Genomic DNA, 22,632 nt, shown 5'->3' with positions numbered 1-22,632 from the left:
ATTTGCATTTAATTAACTTTATATATAGGGGTATAAGTTCTTATCAAATGTACTCAAATATATAGTTATTGAAAAAAATGCAAATGTTTTCAACACGAACATGGTTTTAAACGGGTCTTTGCGCCATTTGGCGCAACTGGTCATCTAGTGTATAGTTAAAGATCAAGAACATTGAGCCTTACGTATCGTGGTAGCCTGGTGGTTTTATGAAAAAATTGTGTATCTAACTAGCTTTTGCTTAATTTACGGACCAATGTATTGTATTCATGTGATGTTATTTGAGTAACAGGCTATAGAATAAAGTTTGACAGAAGACAGTTGTACAATAATCTGAGATTTAAAGGCTTTCCTAATGTAACACTACGACGTTAGGCTGCTAGTTTTGGTAACCAATCAATTAGATTCAACTTGATTAGCTGCGAGAGGACAGAAGGTCATTCGATTTAGTGAAAATTGAGTCATAAAACGGTTTTTGGCTCCAACTTCTAAGAGCATCTCCAATAGATGGTTCAAATTACAACGGTCCAAAACAGAAGATGTAAATTTTGGACCATCAAAAAGTGTGTTTTGGAGCTCCGAAAAAAGGTCAACTCCAATAGATGGTCCAAAAGAGCAACTCCAATAGATGGTCCAAAAACCTGCCAGCAGCCGCCCGGCTGCTGTTCAGCCGTTGTCCAACCACTGTACAGCCGTAAATATTTGAAAATAACATATAAAAAAATCATGTCCACAATACCAAATTATTACATAGTTCTTCGGATCCAAGAGATGCAATGCAACACAAATACAACATAGTTTTGAACAAACAAATAATGAATCTACAATGGGGAATTCCGTCGAATACCTTGTGCCCGTGGTGGAAGAAGATGGCCGCCGGTTGGATTGGCTGCTGTTGACGTCTGCGGACGGCTGCGGTCGGCTCCGGACGGCGGCGGTGATAAGAAATGAGGTTGGAGGCCGGCCAAGAGGAGCTCGGCGGGCGGCGAAGACTAGTTCGGCAGCCGGGCGGAGGGCGGCGGGGAGGCGGTCGTGCGGCCAGCGCAACGACCGTGGACAGGCTCACGGCCGAAGGGAGGAGGTCGGCGGCAGCCTAAAAGACCCGGCGAAGGCCTACCGCGGCAGCCGGACCGCCGGAGGGGCCGAATCCCGCGCCGGCTACCACTCGATTCTGCGGCGGACGGGCGGCGACGGGGACGGAGGGCTACGGCGGCGGAGGGGATGCGGGGTGGTGGCGGCGCCGACGGCGAGGTTTTGGGCGGTCGCGGCGGCAGATTCCGGCCGGCGGTGTCGCGGACGGGCGCGGGCGGGAACGGAAATGAAGTGGCGGTTGGGCGTTCGCGGACGGCGGCTAGTTTTGGACCAGATGCATCTCGTGATGCATATTTGCATCGCAAGGTGTTGCATTTTACATCACGGGGAGGCCGCGGTTCAATTTTTTTTGCATATGGACCGTCTGTTGGAGCAGCGTTTTTTGCCCCAGACGGTCCGAAAGTTAGTTATTTTTACATTTGGATCTATTGGAGATGCTCTAAGTCACCGTCTCACCAACAAAGTGAGTGATATGCACTATTTTGAACATTTGTTAGCTAGTTACAACGAAATTTAGAGGCTAAAGTTAGCAACCCCCCGCCTATAACAATGTAATGTAACTAAAATGAACGATCGTGGTAATCATGCATCTCTGGATCAAGTTACAGCTACTTCACAGTTTACATCGATTATTTTTCGTAATAAATAAAGTATTATAACATAGTACATAAAGAATATTGTAGGATAAAAATTCAAATGCTACTATTCCTTTGTTCCAAATGTGCACTTGTTTGTGTCACAAGGTGGCACGGTACTCGTTCTCCAGCTCGTCCGGCGTGGTGCGCGACCCGCACGCTGACGGCGCACGGACGTGGCCGACCATGGCCACGCGCAGCGCCTCCTCCTCGTACGCCCGCCGCTCCATCTCCGCCATCTCCGATTTGCGCCGCTGGACGCTCAGCATCGCGACGAGGACGAGCCCCAGCAGCACCGTGCCGCCCGCGCCCAGCGCCGCGCCGAACAACGCCAGCTTCCACTTGCTCACCTCCCCGTCCTCCGCCACCGCGTCGCCGTCGCCTACGCCGCCCAGGACGAGCGCGACGTGGCCTTGGTCCCTCAGGTGGCAGGTGTTGGTCCCGGCCTGCACGTCCGTCACGGCGACGCTGCCGTTGAGCCACACCGCCATGCAGAGCGGCACGGCCCCTGGCTGGAGCGCCGGGACCGCCATGGAGAAGTTGACGCGGATGGCCGCGCCCGTGACGCGGACCTGGAGCGGCGCCGTGCCGTCGCGCGGGTCCAGGCCGTAGAACATGAGCCCGAGCACCGGCGACGCGATGCGGTAGCCGCCGCCTCTCGCCGCGTGCTCGTCGTAGACGGCCGAGAGGTTGCCCATATTGACGCGGACGGCGAGGAGGTGCGCGCCGGCAGCACGGCCGGGCACGACGAGCCCCCGGGGCACGGAGAACTCGCCGAAGAGACGGACGCCGTGCCGGCTGAGGCTGCCGGAGCGGAACCGCGACACGCTGCCGTCGACGGCGGACAGGCTGGCCGGGAGCGAGAGCGGGTACGTGACGCCCGTCCGCCGGTGCTTCCCGTTGTAGCACTCCTCCGCGGCCTCCATGATGACGTCGTCGATGAGGGCGGCGTCCTGCAGCTGCAGCGCGCCGCACGGCCACGCGAGCGCGACAACGGCCGCGGCGAGCATCAGCAGCAGCACGGGGAGAGCCTCGCGACTCAGGCCGGCGGTCGGCATTGCTGGAAATAATAGGAGGAGCGGGCAGCATGGGGACATTTTTGTTGGAGGGGCGAAAGCGAGCATGATGGCGACGCGCAAAGCAGAGCTTCTTTGCAATGCATGGCGTCGAGAGCAGGCCCGTTGGCATTGTTCTCTTGTGGGAGCTGTGGCTTGCGAGTGAAGCATGGGCACGAGGTAACAACATGGCTAGGAAGGACGCCCGATCAAAGTCGATGGGGAGGATGATGATGGTGCGGTGTATTATTACGTGCAACGGGCGAAAATGTACGCAGGGGAGCGGTGTCAATTCGGTGGGACAGTCGACACGCGCCTTGTAGGGCTGTTGATTAGCCCCGGTGATGAGGGGGCAGGAAAGCGTTGCCACTTGCGAGACATGGGTTGGTGACCAAGGTTCTTGGCCTCTCCAAAGGAGTAGCCATTCATGCCGGTGTAGCGAGCTCTGCCGTTTGTCAAAGAACAAAAGAGGCCTTTTCTAGGAAACTCTACCGGCACAGCGTGATCATCTTTGCGCTATGTACCTATGTGTGCAATGGAACGTTCTGATTTCCGAGAGAGAAAGATAACAAGTAACCTGCCACAGGTTGTATGCCTGACAGAGTGACAGACGGAAGAACAGAGCACGTTCTTCATTCAGAACATCGTGCGGCAGAGTGCGGTGCCAAGCAGGGATTAGCCGAGTAGGGATCTCACGCGGATTGGTCATTTCTAAGGCATTGCTCATGATTTTTGCTCTAGATATACCACGTCCTTGCAGTTGATTGAATTCATTGTCGGATGCAGTTATCCTGACGGTACGTAGTGCTACTGCTACTGTCCACTGCGGCACACCTGAGGTACAAAGGTCGCTGAAAATTTCATCAGAGCCGATGCGATGATCCCAAGAGATTCAGCACTCACCTCTTGTGATATTCGGAACCCTCTTGGTTCTGATCTGGAAAATCTACTGCGCACATGCAGTACATGCAGGTTTTGTTGTCAGCTTCAGTGACTTTGTCCACTTGGAGGAGGAAGGACACGGGGCCTCTGGAGCAAGGAGTTCTTTTGTGTTTCCGAGCAAACTCGATCGGGCTGAGATGATTGCGCGGCCGTCGGCGTGCTCGGGGCAGCATTAGGCTCGCATTATATTATTACAGAGCACCAGCCGTTAACACACGGTGGAAAAGCTTCTTTTCCCGGACGAAACGGGCGTTAAACATATGGTTTAGAAGTTGCTGTTTTCCCAAGGTGTCATCGTGGGTTGTCCCCCACCCGGGGCTCTCGGTGATAACCTTGGTCCTGCATTTGCTTGACCGGGTAGTGGCGGCGCTCTAGCGTCGTTCTCTTCTTGGATGCTCTGTCTTGTGAGCAAGATCCCACAATGCTGGTTGTCAGGTGGGTTTCGCGGACGGCAGCTTCTTCTCCTTGTGTGACGATTTCGTGCTCTCAAGGGGAGCCGGGTTTGATGAAGTGATTATGTCCGGAGGCCTCCTCTCATGTCTTGGTGTCAGTTTCCATCTAGGCTCTAGTGTGAGCATTCCTCGCCTGGCGGTGCGACGCCTTTCGAGCCACGCAAGGGAGCGGGTGGGCTCCCTTTAGCGAGGAACTGGGTGGCACTGTTGGCGCGGGAGCGGCTACAAAGCAGATCCGGAGCTGCCCCTGGTGTCCACCTTCGACCGCTCAAACGGAATGCAGAGGGCCAGCTCCTCCTCGATGACGAGGTCGGAGCCGAAGTGGCTGTCGAGGCTTGACATATCCCGTATTTGATCGAAATCAGACAGGAGAGAGTGCGGATGGAGCGAGAGAGGAGAATGAGTGAGCTAGGGTTCGGAGAGGGGGTAGATTTGGGGTTTTTGTGCGACAATCATGGGATCGGTGGTGGGCCGGGATGATGTGGCGAACTCACGCTGACGTACCTGGGTCGCCCCATGTCCGCCCTTCATTTGGGCTAAATATGAGGGGCGGTGGGCAGCCCAGGCGTTTGAGACCGGTTTAAGACGCTTTGGTGGGTTGGTTTTTTGTGACCGGTCTGCTCGCCCGAGTGTTTGAGACGGGCTTAAGACGTTCGGTTAAATGCTCTAATAAATTCGAATGGAGGAACTATTTTTTTACTAAGTGTTAGAAAGTGGATTTTTGTTTCTTGAAATATTAGAAAGTGGATTTCTGTAGTACCTAGGTTCCAAAAATGATCTTCCATTAGATTTTCTAACTTTAATCATCAGCTTACACTATATCTTTTTTCATACGCCTCCCAAAAATAGGAGCTAGGTTTCATTAAGGACAGTATAACCGCAGCTAATCCTTGCCCTCACAGCGATTTGGATTTTCAGCCGTCCGTTTTATTGATCTCGAAGTTCCTGGCCGTCAGATTTATTGTGAAAAACAATCTGTTTCGCGGTGTGGCTAATCTAGCCCAGCTGTCCTGTGGGCTGCTGCTCCACGGGCCAAAACGGACGCCTGTGGTGCATTGGGCCGTCCGCCAGCCGCCAGCCCATTTCCAACGCTAAAAAAAGGTCTGCTAGGCTTGCGAGGCGTAGGAGCCGGAGCGACAAAGGAGCGGCCGGTGTGCATCGCTCCATTGGATCCATCGCAGGTGCGAGATCGAGCAAGTCGATGCGTGCGCTGGGATCAGCCGGAGGAGCGGGATCCAGGTCCAGCCGATGCAGTCCAGTACGTGAGCGAGGGTTGGACTGTTGGACCGGCCAGTAGCGCTACCACAACCTCGCCCCCATGCTCCGCCGCGGCGCCACCGCCGTAGTAAGTCTACGACATCACTAGCACGGTGAGAGAGATCTTCTCTTCTCCTCGGTACTTCGTTTAGCGATATTCTCTGAATATGTGCCGGATGAGTTGATCGCCTGCTTTCTGTTCACGTTAATCTGTTTGATTTTTTCTGTGTGGGCGTCAGGACTCTTACATCCGAGCAACGAAGAGGTGGGTTGACGAGCTTCAAAGACTAGGTATAACTGAACATGTTTCTGTACTTCCATCTTGTCGCACTGCTTCAGTTGGATCCAAAGAACACTCTACCTTTTGCCGGTGGAAGTCATCTGTATGTCAGTGCTTAGATTTTTATATATGCACATGTCCAAACAGGGAACCCAGGTTTGGTGATGGCGTTAGTGGGCAACAAGGTTGATTTAGAAAACAAGAGGTAGGTTGGCACACAGGTACACACATTTTGCGGACAAAAATTTCAAAACCCCAGTGCTCCATCTTTCAGTCAAACCCATCATCATCTCTATTTTTTTTTCTCTGAATGCGAGCTAACAGGAGGCGCTGGAGATGTCAGTGAAGATGGCGACCTAGCCCAGGGGATACGGCGTACGGCTCTGCGGGATTGGAATGATTCAGGCCTCCGGACCGCACGCCAATTCACGTTCATGCCAATCTCGTCTCGCTGTTCGTATGTTCGTGAGCGAAACTGTTCCGCCGGGAATTGAAGGCAAACAATTACTCTTCAGTTTCTCTTCAGGCATTCATGTTGGATGATGTCTCTCTCTCGCCGGCGTTGATTAATGGATGTCTGCCTCTCTGTTTTCCCATCCTTCAGCTGCCGTGTATATATGCTTCCTCGCTAACCTTTTTCAATCCGGCGACAAAACATCCATCAACAATTCAACATGGTGCTCTGCTAGGTTCCCCTATAATCTTCATTTTTTCCCCATTCATATAATGATTCCTTCCACCACAGGATTACATTGTGCTAATTTCCTCTCAATCAAAAATTTGTACAGGTGTTGTTCATACTGGCTTATGCTCAATTGATTCAGGCGGATCTTGGAGACTGGATGTCGCATTTTTTTATTTCAGGAATTCTCAGCTCATATCTCCAATGGTTTCTAGAGCAGGTAATTACTTCAGGTGCACTGCTAGACCTTATCTTTTACCATCCATTTTTTGTATAGTGTATGACTGCTTAGATTACGTGTTTCTAAGTTAGGATATTTACTGTTGTTGGACAGATTACTTAGAGTTATACAAAAAAAAGCGCAAAAAGTGTTACCATGCTGTTCTAGAAGGGTGTGAAACCTCAACATCTTCTTCTTTTATCCATACATGAGGAAAGCCGAATAATTATGTGGACAATTTCTTTATCCATACATGAGGAAAGCCAAATAATTATGTGGAAAATTTCTTTATCCATAAATGAGGGAAGCCGGATTATTATGTGGACAATTTTTTTATCTATACATTTGGAAAGCCAAATAATTATGTGGACAATTTCTTTATACATACATGAGGAAAGCCAAATAATTATGTCGACATTTTTTCCTTAAATGCATGGTGCAACATGTAAATGAAATCGCTCGGCCCATATTAGATAAAAATAACATGAATGCTTAATTCAGGACCATTGCGTGATGCCACAGCCGGATACAGTTGTCTCTCAGCGAAGAGAATACAAATGCCCTTATAGGTTATCTGGTTACCAAAGATAATGCTTACCTGCTATTCATGTACATAATAATCAACTGAAATTGATTCCTTCTATATTACCCTTCTGCCTAATCAGCTACGTATCATGGTCGTTCACATCTAACGGCACCTTATTATACAATGGAATGCCTATTGCTTTGGTTTCTTTATACGCTAACCATCAACTCTACTTGTGTGTTGTTTAATTGGGAGTTGGGCACGGTACTGGAGAATATACAAGGAGAGATTTGATTCCTCAGGTCACAACCAACACCTCCACCCCTTATAATTTTGTTTTCTAAAATTACTTCTTAACTTCTATTATTCTGCTTACATATGATGTAGCCTTTCAAGATATGTTTTATTTGGTCGATTGGCTTTTCCAACTATTGGTGATTATAGGTCAAGTTTTGTGTATGAGCCTAATGCCAACCCTGTAGGATTTGTTCTTTAAATGATGGTTAGCTTTGGTGCCAGAGGGTTCACAGTGTGATGCTAAGTATTATGAAAACAAGATGCCCAGTGCAGTAACCAGCAAGTCACCTCTCTACTACTTATGTCATCTTAGGTTTTGGAGGTTATAAGGAGCTTTCTTTCTTGTTTGATCATACCATGTACTTTGTGTGGTGATTGCAATATCTTCTTGTGGATCTTACATAACAAGAAAAGATATCAACTAACAGCTTGGTTCCATGGTTATGTACACTTAGAAATACTTAGTTACCTAGGATCTTCCTGTTTACTCAATGCAAAATTTTATCTTATGGCATCTGAACTATAGTTTGGGTTACTCTATTTTGGCATGGTTTGCACATATTGCTACTCTGATGTACATGTCGTATGCCATACTAGGGTATTACTACTCTGTATTATCCTAATTTTGGCGCTGGGCTACTTTCCGAGTGCTTGGATCTTCTATAAGATTTAGTTGGTTGAAAGATAGATCTAAATTATGTTGATTCCAAGTAGTAAACCGATTTTCAACTATTCATGCAGTCAAATTTTAACAGAATATCATGTCCATCTTTGAGACCCTTCTATGGGAACTCATATTGGTTCATCGAAAAAAGAGACGGGCGCAGCAACGCGCGCCAATCATGATCTAGTTACAGTCATAACGGAACAGATTGTCCAGACAAAGAAAATTGAAACAAAGAAACTACGAAAAGAAAAAGAAAAACAAAAAGGACCAAACAAAAAGCATCTGAAGGATGCAAAAGAGAAATACCAGGCAACACCAAGGGTCGCCGATCCAGCCTACAAATCCGATCCAGGCAACGCCCTATATTCGTGAATCAACAATGCTAGACCTACGTACTGATTCATACGTAACTTATGTAAAGGCTTCGGTTGAAAGAAATAAGGGGGTGGGGACCCACCCAGTTGAAATCAGGGGGCGGAGAGATTATAGTTAGGAAATTTACATAAGAGTTTGTAGGTTTTCTTCGTAGGTGTAGCATTTTTGTTTGTGAATATAATGATGATTGTCTCTTTTCTTGCGGGGAAGATAACGATGATTAGTTACACGTCGATTCCATGCAGTTGAAGCCGAGCAACGTTAAGAAATTAAATCATCGATAACAACGTGTCAACACGGATGCAGCTTCGTACCCAACAATTCCAGAAGATAGAACAGTGCACTGGACTGGACTGGACTTGACGGACACGCAGGACACATTGCCAGCCCATCTCAAATTCTCAATGGGCCAATCTTTTATTGTGATCACTGATCCGATCTCTTCCCTAAACACGGACGGTACTGCTCCATATATTTTCTCACCAGGAGTTGGTCAAATAATTTCGTGCGTGCCCATTGATTAGCACAGGTACTGCTCGGTGGTTAGTCGTCCTGATCGCGAACAGCCCGCGATTGGCCTGCTGCACCAAGTACCATCGCCGCTGAAATGACAAAAGTGCCCCTCGTGCAGGTACGGATGGAGAACTAGCCGCTGAACCGGGCCCTGGCACTGGCGAGCAGCCCCCCGCGCTGACGAGGCAGCAGGCTGGACCGGCACAGCGGGCACGTCGCCTCGCCGACGTCGATCCACCGGTCGATGCAGCCTCTGTGGAAGGCGTGGGCGCAGTTGCCCAGCGGCCGCACCTCGTCCGTCGGCTCCAGCCGCTCCAGGCACACCCTGCACGTGCTCGCGTCGCCGCCGTCGTCCTCCTCCTCGTCCTCGTGGCGACCCGGCCTCTTAGACGTCGACGATAGGGACCGCTCCGCCAGGTGCGCGGCGAACTCGACGGGGGGCAGCCGCCGCTTCACCGTCTCCGGAAGCGCGCCGTCCCGGTTGGGACGGCGGCGAGGGCCGCTGATGAGCGCCGCGTGCTCCTCGGGGGTGTAGGGGAACTCGTAGAGGCCGAGGAGGCAGAGGATGAGCACGAAGGCCAGCGCGGTGGCGTGGAGGAACCTGAACACGGCGGCGATGGGCCGGGGCACCGCGTTGCAGTAGCACACCAGCGGGAAGGTCATCGCGCACGCGCGGGCGGGCGAGAGCACTTGGCTTGGCTGCCGCCGGAGCGCAACGGGCAGCAGCGAGCCAACCAGGTGGCGTCTCGGCTTCAGAAGGCTTCAGAAGGCAAAACGCGAGTTGGTACACCAGCGGCGCGTGTATACGCTGAAGAGAAGGGAAAAGCGGCTTGTTTTATCGTGTCCGGCGAGGTGCGCGCGCGTGGTGTCGACCGGGGTCCGGGAAATGGACCGGAAAGGGCGTGCCGTTGCGGCGTGGCTGTCGCGCGCTCGAGGATTTCGTGTGGGCAGCGTCGTCGCGGGCTGACCGGCCGGCTCTCATCTCTCATGTCGCGGGCTCACGGCTCCGCGTGTCCATCAGTGTGGTGCGGGGTCACTGTGACTCCTCTCTCCACTGTCCTCTCTCTCTCGGCACGCCAACCGCGAACAGGATTTGAGGGTGTTCCGTCGTCTGGACACGTGCGCGTTGGATGATTTGGTGAAAGGAAACAGGTGGCTGGAACACCGTCCTGTTTCCGGTTGGGGCAAACCGCGTGCTGCACAGAGTACTCACAAGTTTAGCATGATCCGAGCTTAGGTTTGGCATGTCGTGCGTGCGATGTCACACAGGTTTGGCGCCCGGCCGGCAACGTTCGCATGTATACCACGACCATACTCCATAGGCCAGCTTCGTCAGGGACTCCGTTTCCTTCTGCCCTTTTCACATCTTTCGGCAGCTTATCTAATTTGCGAGCGTCCACGTGTGGTCTTGTGGCCACTCTATGGTGCTCTGTGCAATTCTTCAACGCGTTGAATCTCTTTTTTTTGCGGGGGAAAGCGTTGAATCTTAATCTATACTCAATGGATAGATGATTACCATACCTATTACTAACATACAATCAATCACATGAATGATGTTACTCATATTTAAGAAATATTTTCCCCAACCATGTCGAAGAACTGCATGTGATCATATTTAAAAAGAACTAGTTAACCGGTTTCGCTTCGCTTTCCCCTTCCTGTAAGGGGCGAAACTGCCGGCGGTCGCTTCGGCGACGGGAGGGGTGGGGAATCGCGGCGCCTCGTGTTGGGCTTGTGCATAGGGTAGGATTTAGGGTTTCGAGCGCTGGCGTTTGGATAGTGGAGGTAGAGGCATGGCGAATATCTCTACCTCAACTCGTTCCCCATCCCAGCGATTCGGCCGTCGACGCGTTGGAGGTCCGCTCTTCTCGCCGGTTAGCGGTGAGATTTTGTATTTGGTCGGCGTTCGTTTGCCTTTGTGTTATATGGCCGCAGTGTCGAATTTTTCTTCGACCAGATCCCTTCCAATGGGGGGCTCTCCTTGCCAGCCTTTGATCTGGGCCGATGGTTGTCGTGCAGGAGCGACACCGGTTCCGTTGCCTTCTTTGTCGACGGCGAGGAAGGCGTGATGGTGCTTTCGGTGGTGCGTCATTTCGACTCGGTATACTTCGTCTATTTTGATTTGTCATTCTTATGTATAAGGCACTTCTTAGTTATGGTGCAATAATTGTTCCATAATTTCGTTATTATTTAAACTACTAGAGTATTATACAGTGACTCTCGTTTGTTCTGAAGTGGTTCATGCTAGCAATTGCCACCATAGCACGGTCAAGTGCATGTACAATATTGCACCACCAAAAATAAAAATGGAGACTGCCAATTATTTAGATATTAGTAAAAAGGAAAATTGCAAAATTAAATTATTGAGTTTTTATTTATGATTAAATTCCATTGGTAACTCTAGGCGTGACAAAAATCTTACTACTTCACCTGATCCACATCTGTATCAAATCTAAGACAGGTAATATGGATTGGAGGGAGTACCACATTTCCCGTTAGTTCTGACCTGGTACATATTTTATCATTTTCTCCAAACTAAGGTTGATTCATATGACAATATAACATGGCATCTGACTAGGCAGACGACTCATGCCCGCATTCGCTAGAGATGTATCTTCTATGCCACTATATAGTGTACGAGTAATAGACCATATGAACCGTTGGATCCTCACCATCGGATGGCTCTCGTTAATTGTTTCTGAATTGAATAAATCGTTGCAGCACACATGCCGTTGGATTTGTCAATCCTACGGCCAGAACTTCAAGGATTCGCCGGTGAGCCACGGTCTGACCAAAGCTCTAGAACTTTCGTACAGCTGGAGCTAACCAGATTGCTACTGTACGCGCATGTGACTATGGTACAACAACGCACTGGGAGAAAGAGCTTTAAATTGATTTCTACATCTATCTAGCAAGATTGTAGGAGCAGCACCGTAGCATCAACTGTTGCATGCATGCATGCATCATACATGCATTTTCTCCTCTTCTTTTTAAATGCAAAAAGAGCATGACAATGGGGAGACCAGTTAGAATGGACACAGTCGTGCAAATAAACACAGCACAATGGGGAGACCAGTTAGTATTTCTTTCTATTTGGTTGAACTGACTGTTGTAAGTCTATTTGTGAACACACTTGGGCTGAGTGCACAAGAAAACATAAGTGAAACTTTTGGCATGACACTAGGAGCAGATAATTAACATGATACAAAGTTATACTAAACCAGCAACAATTAATATGGATCGGAGGGAGTACATTAGATATAATGTTTTCTTTTCTTCCAACATTTTCATTTTGAGTTCGAAAACTAAATGATTTCAATTCGCCTCAAGAGCCTGTTTCCAAAAAATAATTGCGATTTTGCACTAGAATTTTAACATTCCATTTTAGTTACCACATAGTATGATAATTTGGTATTGCACTGTAAGTTTTACGTGCGAAGCACGTGCAAATTACTAGTCTAGTATGGCACATGAGTAGTGTGAGCTGATTAACACAAATTCATAGATTTTTTTTTTGCAAATATAAATTCATAGAAGTTGACCGGGTTTTATGAAACTTAAGAGAATTTTATGAAACTTACAGAATCTTCCATCCGCTACCGCCAGGTGAGTTAACCAACATAGCCGTCGCCCCATCCTATCATGAACGCGATAGAGAGCACGACACCCCCGCCGGCGCGCTCTCCGTCGGATCTGGTCGCCGCTACCTTGTGCAAGTGGAGTGTCGTCGTCTATGCCGGCTACACCTTCGTCTTCTCCTGGAACGCCAAGCTGAATGACTCCTCCTCTTCTCCCCCTTGGCAGCCGATCTACTTCCCCATCATCGTGATCGAGCGAAAAAGTTTTTTGTACCCGAAACGATAGAACATGGCTGCACTGTAATTTTTATAAATTAAAAAATTATAGTTTATGCATCGTGGCTCAAGGTGAGCCAACTTAGACCATAAAGTTCTAGCTTTCTTACAGACAAGGCCAAAAATTTGCAACAAAGACCATAAAGTTGTAGGTTTCTTACAAACAATGTCAAAATTTGAACAAGTCATGGCTAGAAATTTTGGCAGCATAACGCGTTGAAAAGAATCCAAATTAAAAAAATGGTTTGGTGTTGTTCATTCAAAAATTCATTCATGCACTCCAAATGCAAGTCAGTCAATACATTGGATGAAACACCACAAACTAAAAAAATATCCTCATGGATGAATCTAACAGCTTCCGCAACATCCGTCCTTGTGTTGTCATTCTTCTTTTGTTTGAATGAATGGTCACATCACAAGCATCGACTCACTGTTTGCGGCAGGGGCATCCCTGGAAGCATGTATTGAAGCTGTTGTTGCATCAAAGGTGGTACTTGAATATTTTGTGGAGGACCAAGCCAGACAGCGTGTCCATGCATCTGCATGGTAGGGTATTGACCAACAAGTCGCGGCGGCAGCCTAACATGTTGCATCTGTCCTGAGCCATTCCCGGTGGCAGAAAGCCGTGGCACATGTGCCCCAACACCGCCGTTTTGAATCCTTTGCGTTGGTGGAGCAGTTGCAAGCATTGTGTGTGACCTATGCTTCCGAGATACTGGGTTGTCCGCTGCAAGCAACCTCTCTGCCAACATATAACAACAGAGTTAATAAAACTATGTGTGAAGGAGGAAAGTCACAAGTTAAGAAAAAGTAGTAATAATAAGATTTTCAGATCAAGACAACCGTCTACAACATATAGGAAGCGATGGTAGTAAAGAACTAAAAATGCCTGCTGACGAGGCAGCAGGCTGGACCAGCACAAGGTGAGCCAACTTAGACCATAAAGTTCTAGCTTTCTTACAAACAAGGCCAAAAATTTGCAACAAAGACCATAAAGTTGTAGGTTTCTTACAAACAATGTCAAAATTTGAACAAGTCATGGCTAGAAATTTTGGCAGCATAACGCGTTGAAAAGAATCCAAATTAACAAAAATGGTTTGGTGTTGTTCATTCAAAAATTCATTCATGCACTCCAAGTGCAAGTCAGTCAATACATTGGATGAAACACCACAAACTAAAAAAATATCCTCATGGATGAATCTAACAGCTTCCGCAGCATCCGTCCTTGTGTTGTCATTCTTCTTTTGTTTGAATGAATGGTCACACCACAGGCATCGACTCACTGTTTGCGGTAGGGGCATCCCTGGAAGCCAGTATTGAAGTTGTTGTTGCATCAAAGGTGGTACTTGAATATTTTGTGAAGGACCAGGCCAGGCAGCGTGTCCATGCATCTGCATGGTAGGGTATTGACCAACAAGTCGCGGCGGCAGCCTAACATGTTGCATCTGTCCTGAGACATTCCCAGTGGCAGAAGGCCGTGGCATAGGTGCCCCAACACCACCATTTTGAAGCCTTTGCGTTGGTGGAGCAGTTGCAAGCATTGTGTGTGGCCTATGCTTCCGAGATACTGGGTTGTCCGCTGCAAGAAACCTCTCTTCAAAAACAGCAAAGAAATATTGAAAATTGAATTTTTAATTTTGGAATATTTTATTTGCAAGATTATTTATTTTATTGCGGAGTTTCTTAGTACTAAAAATGTATTTTCAAAACTTTAATTTTAGGCCAGAAAAATGATCACAATGTCGTACATAAGGCCATATAATTATGTGATTTTTTCTGGAATTTTTTAGGATTTTATTCATTATATTTTTTGTGTTTTTATTACTTCTTGAAAATGTTTAAAAAAACTTTTGGACCGACCTGACCGGGCCGGCCCAGCTCGCCAGCCAGGCCGCAGCCCAGTCCAACGCGCAGCTCGTCCCCGACCCCGAGCGGAGTCCGCCGCCCGCACGTCGCCCACCGTCGCCGTGCCCGACTCCGACTCCGCCTCGCCTTGCCCCCTCCTTTACGCAAGCCGCCGCCCTCCCCTGGCTTTTAAATAGCGCCGTCCCGGGCCCCGTCTCTCCTCCTCACAGGCCGTCGCCGCCGCTCCGCGTAGCCGCCACCGTTCCACCACGCCGTTGTTGGTACCGTCGGGGTGCGGCACAACGGGCAAGTGCCGGCGGCCTCGCCGCTGCCGATCCAAGAGTCGATGCAGGCGGCGTGGAACGCATGCGAGCAGTTGCACAACTCCGCGACGGGCTGCCCTCCCACGTCGAGCGCCGCCAAGCAAATCGCGCAGATGCCCACGCTCCCGTCGTCGTCCTCGGCTCCCTCCACATCCGCCGGCGCAACCCTCCGTCGTCTGTACTGTGGCGCCGTCCATGAAGACGAACGGTTCGCGCAGTGTCGACGAGCTCGCTCCAAGGCTCACCGGGCAGCATCTCGCCTTCGAACGAGGCGATGCCGAGGCGGTCCAGGACGACCGCCGCGACGAAGCGGACGCAGTGGAGGAGGTGGTGCAGGGCCAAGAGATACCGTAGCAGCACAAGATCGTAGCCGTGGCAGGAATGGGCCATGGTCATGGTGGTTAATGATCAGCTACGCTTGCGCTGCGCCTACTAATTTGCAACAGGGCTCGGCCTTATAAATCGTCGCCTAGCAAGTACGTACGTTTGGTGCTCTACAATGCATCAAGGAGTGAAGTCTGAAATAAACCTTGAGATTATAGAGGCCGACGCAAATGAACCATCTCTGAATCCCTGAAGTCCATACCCTGACCTCTCTGATCCCGGTCTATCCTAACCAGTGGCGAATCTAGACAGAAACTGAAGGATGGGCTCAAAGCCTGTATCATGCAAATATCTGTTGGGTTGGGCTTGTAAGTGGCTGAATTGAGCCTTGAAACTAGTAGTAAAAAACCTTTTTACAGTACTGGAGGGGGGGCTCAAGCCTGTTAAAGCCCTCCTAGTAGATTCGAACCATCGATATGTTTGGCGCACGTGGAAAAGCATAATCCTGACCAGGAACTCACTTCTCTGATAGCTATAGAGAACTAGTTTTGTGTGCTAGCTATCTCCACCCGGGCGCGCTACTAGATGCGTCCATGCAAGATGGATCTCTACGGCCGTCATGTCTACACGCCGGACAACATCCGGCCTTGCGGGCTGCCGCAGCTGTAGGGGTCTAGCGTCCAGCCCCATGCATGTGCGTCACCTCCTTTGCTTGTGATTTTCCTAAACCAATCCTTGAAGAAACTACGAGGCCTGGTTTTGCTTATGTGTTATATGCTTCTACCATGGACAGGTGCAAATTTTCCTAATGATTGATGTGCTTCAGCAAGAAGGTCGTTCTCTGCTTGCCACTCTCCTCTACACTGCTTCAGGCGCTCCTCTTCCTCCTCGGCTCGCATTCGTGTCGTGTGTGTTATGGCCACTAGAAGAAATCGATAGCTTTGTATTGGTGGCTGTAGGTAGCTATACATCACAAGTTTTGTACGTGCGTGTTGCCCCTCATGGCATGGCATCGGAAGAAAAACTGAGCCAACTCGCGCATGTTGCTCGCACCCAAAAGTAATCGACGAGTTGATGCATTACATTGGCGGCAGTAGTGATCAAGATCAGAGGCCAACAGGCATGGCGGCGGGACTACTCCGCCATGAAGTTTGACTTGTTGACGTTCCTTGTCGAGTACAAGAGCAGTGTTGTGAACCGTGGAGCGGCTCATGGTCACCGCCCTGTGGCGAACACGCTCATCAGCATAAGGGAAGTGTTTGTGGCCGGGGCGCCGGCCGAACCGTTGCGCCGGTCGCGCCCCGTGCGTACGATCTCTTTTTGATCCAAGGACACCGTTGCGCCACGTGTTACCGGCGCGGACGAGGATGGCGTTTCCGCGGTCGAGGGAGGCGGCGGGGTGGCGTTCCCGCGGGTCCAGGGAGGAGTCAGGGTGGCGTTCGCGCGGACAGAGGCAGGGGCCGGGGGTGGGGTTCCCGCGGGCAGAGGGAGTTGGCGCGGCGGTGAATCATGGTTGCCGATCTGATCTGGTGCCGGCGTAGAACTGTCGTAGCTTTTGCTTGTCCACAGTGTAGTATTGCAAATTCTTGTTTCAGTCATACGAGCAACTACTAAAAGATTCATTAGATTGGTGGATTTGGGTATGACTCTAGAAACAGACTTGCGGAAACAATAAAAAATCTGAACCAACCCCTGGCCAAAAAGTTCTTAGATGTTTTGCTTAGGCCCTACCCAGTGGTTGGCCAGAAGAAAAATCCCCGTGCCACTGCACTAGTATATCCCTGGTTAATTTTCATTGACAGAAGAGCTTGAATTGCTAGTAATAAGAACCAGCGGGGTTGCATGATTAAGTTCTTTCTGTCCAAAATTATTCTCGTCGCTGATTCTCTGTTGCAATGGTGACATTTTTGAGATTTCAAACATTGCAAAAAGGAGAAGCTACACTTCAGTATAATCGAATTGTACAAGTTTGGTGAATTTAGTGCAGCAGTCTGAATGTAGATTGGGGAGAGAATATAGTTTGAATCAAGCTTGGCAGATAATGGTCCTTACTCATTTTCTTAATCATTAGCCGGTGTTTGGTTACGGAAATACACGTGCTGGCATTATGTACCTTTTTGTGGGAAGTTGGATTTGGGATTCGATAAGGCAAGAGCAGGCAAAATGTCAATGGCACAATCTACATGAAAGAGCTGACTAATGTTGTTCAGTCTACAACATTCTGTAGTAGAACACTAGAAATATAAGTACATTATTTTGTCTGGTCTTATTTGTTCTCCCTATAACTTTGGTCTTATTTTGTGCTTTGGTCTGATATGCACTATATATATTTTTTGCCAATGAATCACTACTCGTTCTGCTGCGCAACCCAACATTCCTGAATTCATACGTTTGTCAGAATTTTTTAGGTGTTCATGTATGTTTCTTCCTAGCTTCTGATGGTATGGTTTTATGTTTTTATTGACTTGTGTTTTTTCCTTTTTTGTAGATGTTGCAGGTAACTCTGGTGAGAATGAGGGGAGTAAGAAGGCTAAGAAGAAGATTAAGAATAAAGGCAATCTATGTGGCTTTAAGTCAAGGTTTAACTCAAAAAGGATGGCTCAGATTGGGAAGCAAATATCACCGGAAAAACAGAGAATCATAAGGGAGGGACCGTTTGGAGACTTGTTGGACATCCGGTCTTTCAAGGTGCCCCATGAGCTCATTGAGTTTGTTGCGATGAACACGAATCACGTACTCTCTGAGTTCAAACACAAGAACAAATCTATCACCTTCAGCAAGCTTATGGTGAAAAGGATTTTCAACGTGCCATCCGGTGATAGACCCGTGAAGCTTCTAAAGAAGAGTGATGAACATGATCTTCGCAACATTTACAAGGAGGGGAACAGGGCTCCAATTGCCCATGTTGTCAAGTTGCTCACTAGTTGCAGTGAGGAGGACGTGGATATGATAAATAGGACTTGGGCACTCCTTGCGTTGGCAACAGTTTTGTGCCCAGGCACGGGCAATATGGTGAACCTTGAGTATCTTGCTTCCTTGGAAGATATGTCTTTGGTGCATGAGTTCGCTTGGGATGAGCACTTGTTGGCACGAGCGATGGAGGAGGTTGGAGTCTTTCAAGAGAAGAAGAGGATGCAAGCAAACGCAGAAAAAGAGTTCCAGATTGCTTCATGCCTCCCCATGTTAGCGGTATGCAATGCAACATTATGAAATACCTCCATCTTTTTTCCTTTGCTGCATGAAACCTTCATGACTTTTATGTTTTTTGTTGGCTAATGTCCTTTTTCCATCCCATGCAGATCATATACATGGATCATGTTGATATCCCGGCTGGCCTCCCAAATGAGCATGCTATTGATTATTCCGTGCCGAGGATATGTTTTGTTTGCCAAAATGATTTTGAGTGGCTGGATAAAGTTAACAAGAACAAGCTCACTCTTATCCAACCTTTCTACGGGAAACACACCCATGTAATTTTGCTACATCCCGCCTATGTATTTTCCTTTGTCAATGGAGTATTAACACCCCCCTGTTTTTTGCTCACTGAATTTGCATGTAGCAATCTTTGCTTTTCCAATTAGTTTATGGCAGCCTTCTTATTTCCGCCACTCATGTTTTGTTTTCCTAGATCCGGAGTTTGTGCAACACCCCCTATGCAGCACAACTTGTGGGACAGGAAGTTGGTGCTGAAGCAGCTAGTGGGCAGGGAGGTGGTGCTGAAGCACCTAGTGGCCAAGGAATTAGTGGCCAAGGAAGCCAAGTTCAAGGTGCTGAAAATCAAGCAAAGAACTCTCAATCAAACGAGGCTCAACAAAATGTTGATGCTGAACCACACCTATCATCATCGCTGAACGAGTGGCTGCAGCAATCATTCCCTAGCATGCAAGATCTAAGGGTACATTTTTCATTTCCTGTTTAGGCTTCACATTATTTTTGTTATATCAAGTTGCAAGTGTATATTTATTTTGCTGCATCCTTCATTTTGATGTGCTACAACCATGTTCTGTTTTTGCTTCATATGTGGTTTAAGTTCATACCTACTAGGCTTTTTTTGCTACATCCATGTGTCTAGTGTGCTACAACTACCTTCTGTTTTTGCTTCATCCATGTTATAGTTTTGCTACATCCATATCATAAATCTGCTACCTACATACATGACAGTAAATTGCTACAATCACACTCTTTATCTGATACATAGTAACACAGTAGCATACCTACTTGTTTTCTCGCTCCATCCATACCTCTAATGTGCCACACCCACATTTGTGTTTTTTTACATCCACACATGTGACTAAAATGTACAATAATTGGCTTGTTGTAGGTACCAACTCAGTTTCAAATGCTTTACGACAAGCACAAGGGTATTTTTGCAGCGGAGGTGGATGATGTTGTAGGCAAGTTTGGACAGTGTTTAAAGGGATTGCAGTGCAGCCGGATGGCTGCCCTCCTTCGCGATGTTGGAGACGCCGTCACAGCTACCAGTGAGCCCAACTTCTCCTTCGAAGCACCTATCATGGACGAATGTCGCGGAAAAGAGAATGATGCTAAAGCTGCAAATGATGGCATTGGTGCTCAAGCTCAAGCTGAAGGTACAACACCTAGCATTAACAAGGATGAAGTCACCGGATTGAAGCAACAAGTAGCAACCGAGGCTGCTGAAACTCGTGAGCAACAACGAGTGAGTTTCGAGATGGAAGGGAACGTCTCACCTCACAGCCCCCCACTCTTCTATGATGCACCCAGGAGTGCGACAGCTGGCATTTGGGACGACGAGCCATCCTGTGAGTTGTTCCCAAAGGGCTCCGAAGACTACGAGATGATGCATTGCACGGATAAGCCTATAACCAAGAAAAGCACAGTCAGCCCCATATTTGAAAACATCCCCGTGTTCCCTGTTTCAGACGATGATGACAGCCCAAGTATGCTTCCTTCCTCCTGCATCATTTCTTTTTGTTTTTCTCCATGTCATTTTTTTCGCTACATATGTGTGATTGCATCAAATTCTCTTTTGTACAATCCCTTTGCAAAACTCATCCATTTTTTTTGCTTGCTGCAGCTCCTAATATGGTCGCTACAGAAGAGCATTTTGTTGAGGCAAGCAGTGGCCCTAGCACACATGACAAGAACACTAGGAAGAAGAGGATGGCCAAAGTTCCAGCGGTAAAAAATACCAAGGCAAAGAAGCAAAAGGTTGATGCAGCTGCAGCCATGTATGAGAAGTATGTAAAGCATGGGAAACCATTGAGGAGATCACATGCCAATGAACAAGTGTGAGCTACCTAAGCCCTATCTCTTGTTGCTTTCTGTTTTTTATTTTTTTTCTGCTCGAAACAAATGATTCATTTTGGTTGCATCTATGGTAACAGGACACCTTTCATCAAGATGGGTGGATTTTACATTGGATACAAGAAATTCCTGGTATGCTTCAAGCCTCGTGGGGATATGAATGATGAGGTTATGTCCCTATGTATCGAGATGAACAACATGACATCCCATGCAGCAAGTGGTACGAATCGGAAGAAATACATGTTCTCAGTCCACGCGGGGGTAAGTTTTTGCAGAAACAAGCAATGCTTCATTCCTGGAGCTTTCGCGCTCGCACTCGCAGCAAGAAAAGCGGCAAGGAGTTGGCAGTTCTTCATGTTGTGATCCTCATCTTCACAATATTTGCATGGAGTCTTCTTTTCCCTTGGCTTTGGAGCTTTCTTCGTTTTCGCTGCGTCCTTCTTTGCTTTCTTCTTCATTTCATCTTCTCGAAGCTCAATTAGTGGCTTCCTTCGCTTCTCTTTTTCTTTTGGCCTCCCCTTCTTTGCTGACTTTGGTGGGTTTCGTAGTCCTACGGGGGGTGGATCCTGCTGCCCTGTACTGGGACCCCCTGAGAGTTGTTCATTTGCTGCATGACCTTGGGCTTCTTCGCCTCGTGCAACTTCATCGATCGCTCTAGCTTTTATTTCAGCAACCCCAACACTGCCCTGATCAATTAGCCCAAAGACAAAACTATAAGCTTCATCATTGAAGCATGCATCAGAAGCGAGTTTCCCAAACTTCCGGCAGAGAGAGTTAAACTTTAGGGTGTTTGTTGTGGGGACGCCGAAATGCATAGCTCTATGCCCATCGCCTGGTTCAGGTGCAAGGTCGGTTGCTCTCTTAGACCATCTTGGAAGCATGTAATTCGCAGGTATCGCTTGCACGTTCAGGTGCACCATGACACGGATGATATGTGGGCAGATCAGCCCACACATCTCAAACATGTTGCAACTGCACATGTATGTCTGATCATCAGGGGCAACACGCACCGTGTACACTTTAGGGTTCATGCCATCATTTGCAACAAGACGAAACCAGCCGACATTCCCTTGCAGCTGGTATTGCAACCCATAGCCTGTTGATCTAGCCAATAGTTTCTGAAACTTGAAAAATACCTCTCTGGTATAGAAATCAGCAGCCTGCTTCTCAATGTTGTAACTGCAAACAAAAAAGCTTCCAACATCAATAAGAATTGCTACATATGTTTCATTCAAATGCTGCATCCAAACTGTACTGGAAAACTAAAAAAAATGCTACATGACTTTTGGACTTACTTGCCCCAGAGTGGTGGCCTCGTCGCTTCATTGATGAAGCCCGCATTGTCTTCACGATCAAGCATCAGCTCCTGGCAAAGCTCAAACTGCTGCACAAAGGTCCAAACCGAGTCTCCATGATGATTTAATGTCTTGAAGTAGGAATTCAGGCCCTCGGAGCGCCCAGTTGTTCCTGTGAATGGGAAGAACTTATTCCTAAAGTACACAGGAGCCCACGTCTCCCTGCTGTTCCACATGTTTTTGAGGTGTTTCTTATCAGCCACACCAAACACCTCGACCATCTGCTTCCACCGTTCTTCAAACTCCTCAACGGTGTCTGAACCATTAATGCAACCATAGAATGCTTCTGCAAAAGGCTCATCCTTGCCCAGCATCCTCCCTAGTTTTGTTCTTGCAACCCGGAAGACGTGCCACTTGCAACATCTGTGTGTTGAATGTGGGAATACCATTGAGATGGCTGTAGCCATTGCCTGGTCTTGATCAGTCATAATGTTCAACGGATGCTCATTATTCATTGCCAACATCCATTGCTGGAAGACCCACTTGAAAGTTTCAATGGTCTCATCAGGCAACAAAGCACACCCCAAGCAAACAGTGTGTGTGTGGTTGTTAATGCCAACAATTGGAGCAAAGGGCAAGTTGTAGCGATTTGTGCAGAATGTGGTGTCGAAAAACACACAGTCTTTGTACTTTGGATACAAGGCCCTTGTTCTCC

At 48.1% G+C, this 22,632-nt stretch overlaps 1 protein-coding gene, 1 long non-coding RNA gene and 1 pseudogene across 2 annotated transcripts; 1 reads left to right on the top strand and 2 right to left on the bottom strand.

Moving 5' to 3' along the window:
• Positions 1 to 8,738: 8,738 nt before the first annotated feature.
• Positions 8,739 to 10,124, bottom strand: LOC123185804 (E3 ubiquitin-protein ligase EL5). The gene has a single exon (XM_044597626.1). It carries the CDS (start codon positions 9,651 to 9,653, stop codon positions 9,123 to 9,125), a length of 531 nt encoding a protein of 176 aa, XP_044453561.1. The 5' UTR covers positions 9,654 to 10,124; the 3' UTR covers positions 8,739 to 9,122.
• Positions 10,125 to 14,878: 4,754 nt separating this feature from the next.
• On the bottom strand, positions 14,879 to 16,722 carry LOC123191809 (uncharacterized; annotated as a pseudogene).
• A 3,454-nt stretch (positions 16,723 to 20,176) lies between these two features.
• On the top strand, positions 20,177 to 20,844 carry LOC123185803 (uncharacterized). The gene is made up of 3 exons (XR_006493498.1): positions 20,177 to 20,255; positions 20,393 to 20,606; positions 20,703 to 20,844. It is a non-coding gene; the product is annotated as an uncharacterized lncRNA (long non-coding RNA).
• The last annotated feature ends 1,788 nt before the right edge of the window (positions 20,845 to 22,632 follow it).

The sequence above is a fragment of the Triticum aestivum genome, chromosome 2A (assembly GCF_018294505.1).
Source record: "Triticum aestivum cultivar Chinese Spring chromosome 2A, IWGSC CS RefSeq v2.1, whole genome shotgun sequence".
NCBI lineage: Eukaryota > Viridiplantae > Streptophyta > Magnoliopsida > Poales > Poaceae > Triticum > Triticum aestivum.
Note: the sequence above shows the minus strand (reverse complement) of the source record. Positions and strands in the feature narration are given on the sequence as shown.

Excerpts from the sequence above, each read along its gene's own strand:
- LOC123185804 (XM_044597626.1), bottom strand. The coding sequence starts at position 9,653 with ATGACCTTCCCGCTGGTGTGCTACTGCAACGCGGTGCCCCGGCCCATC.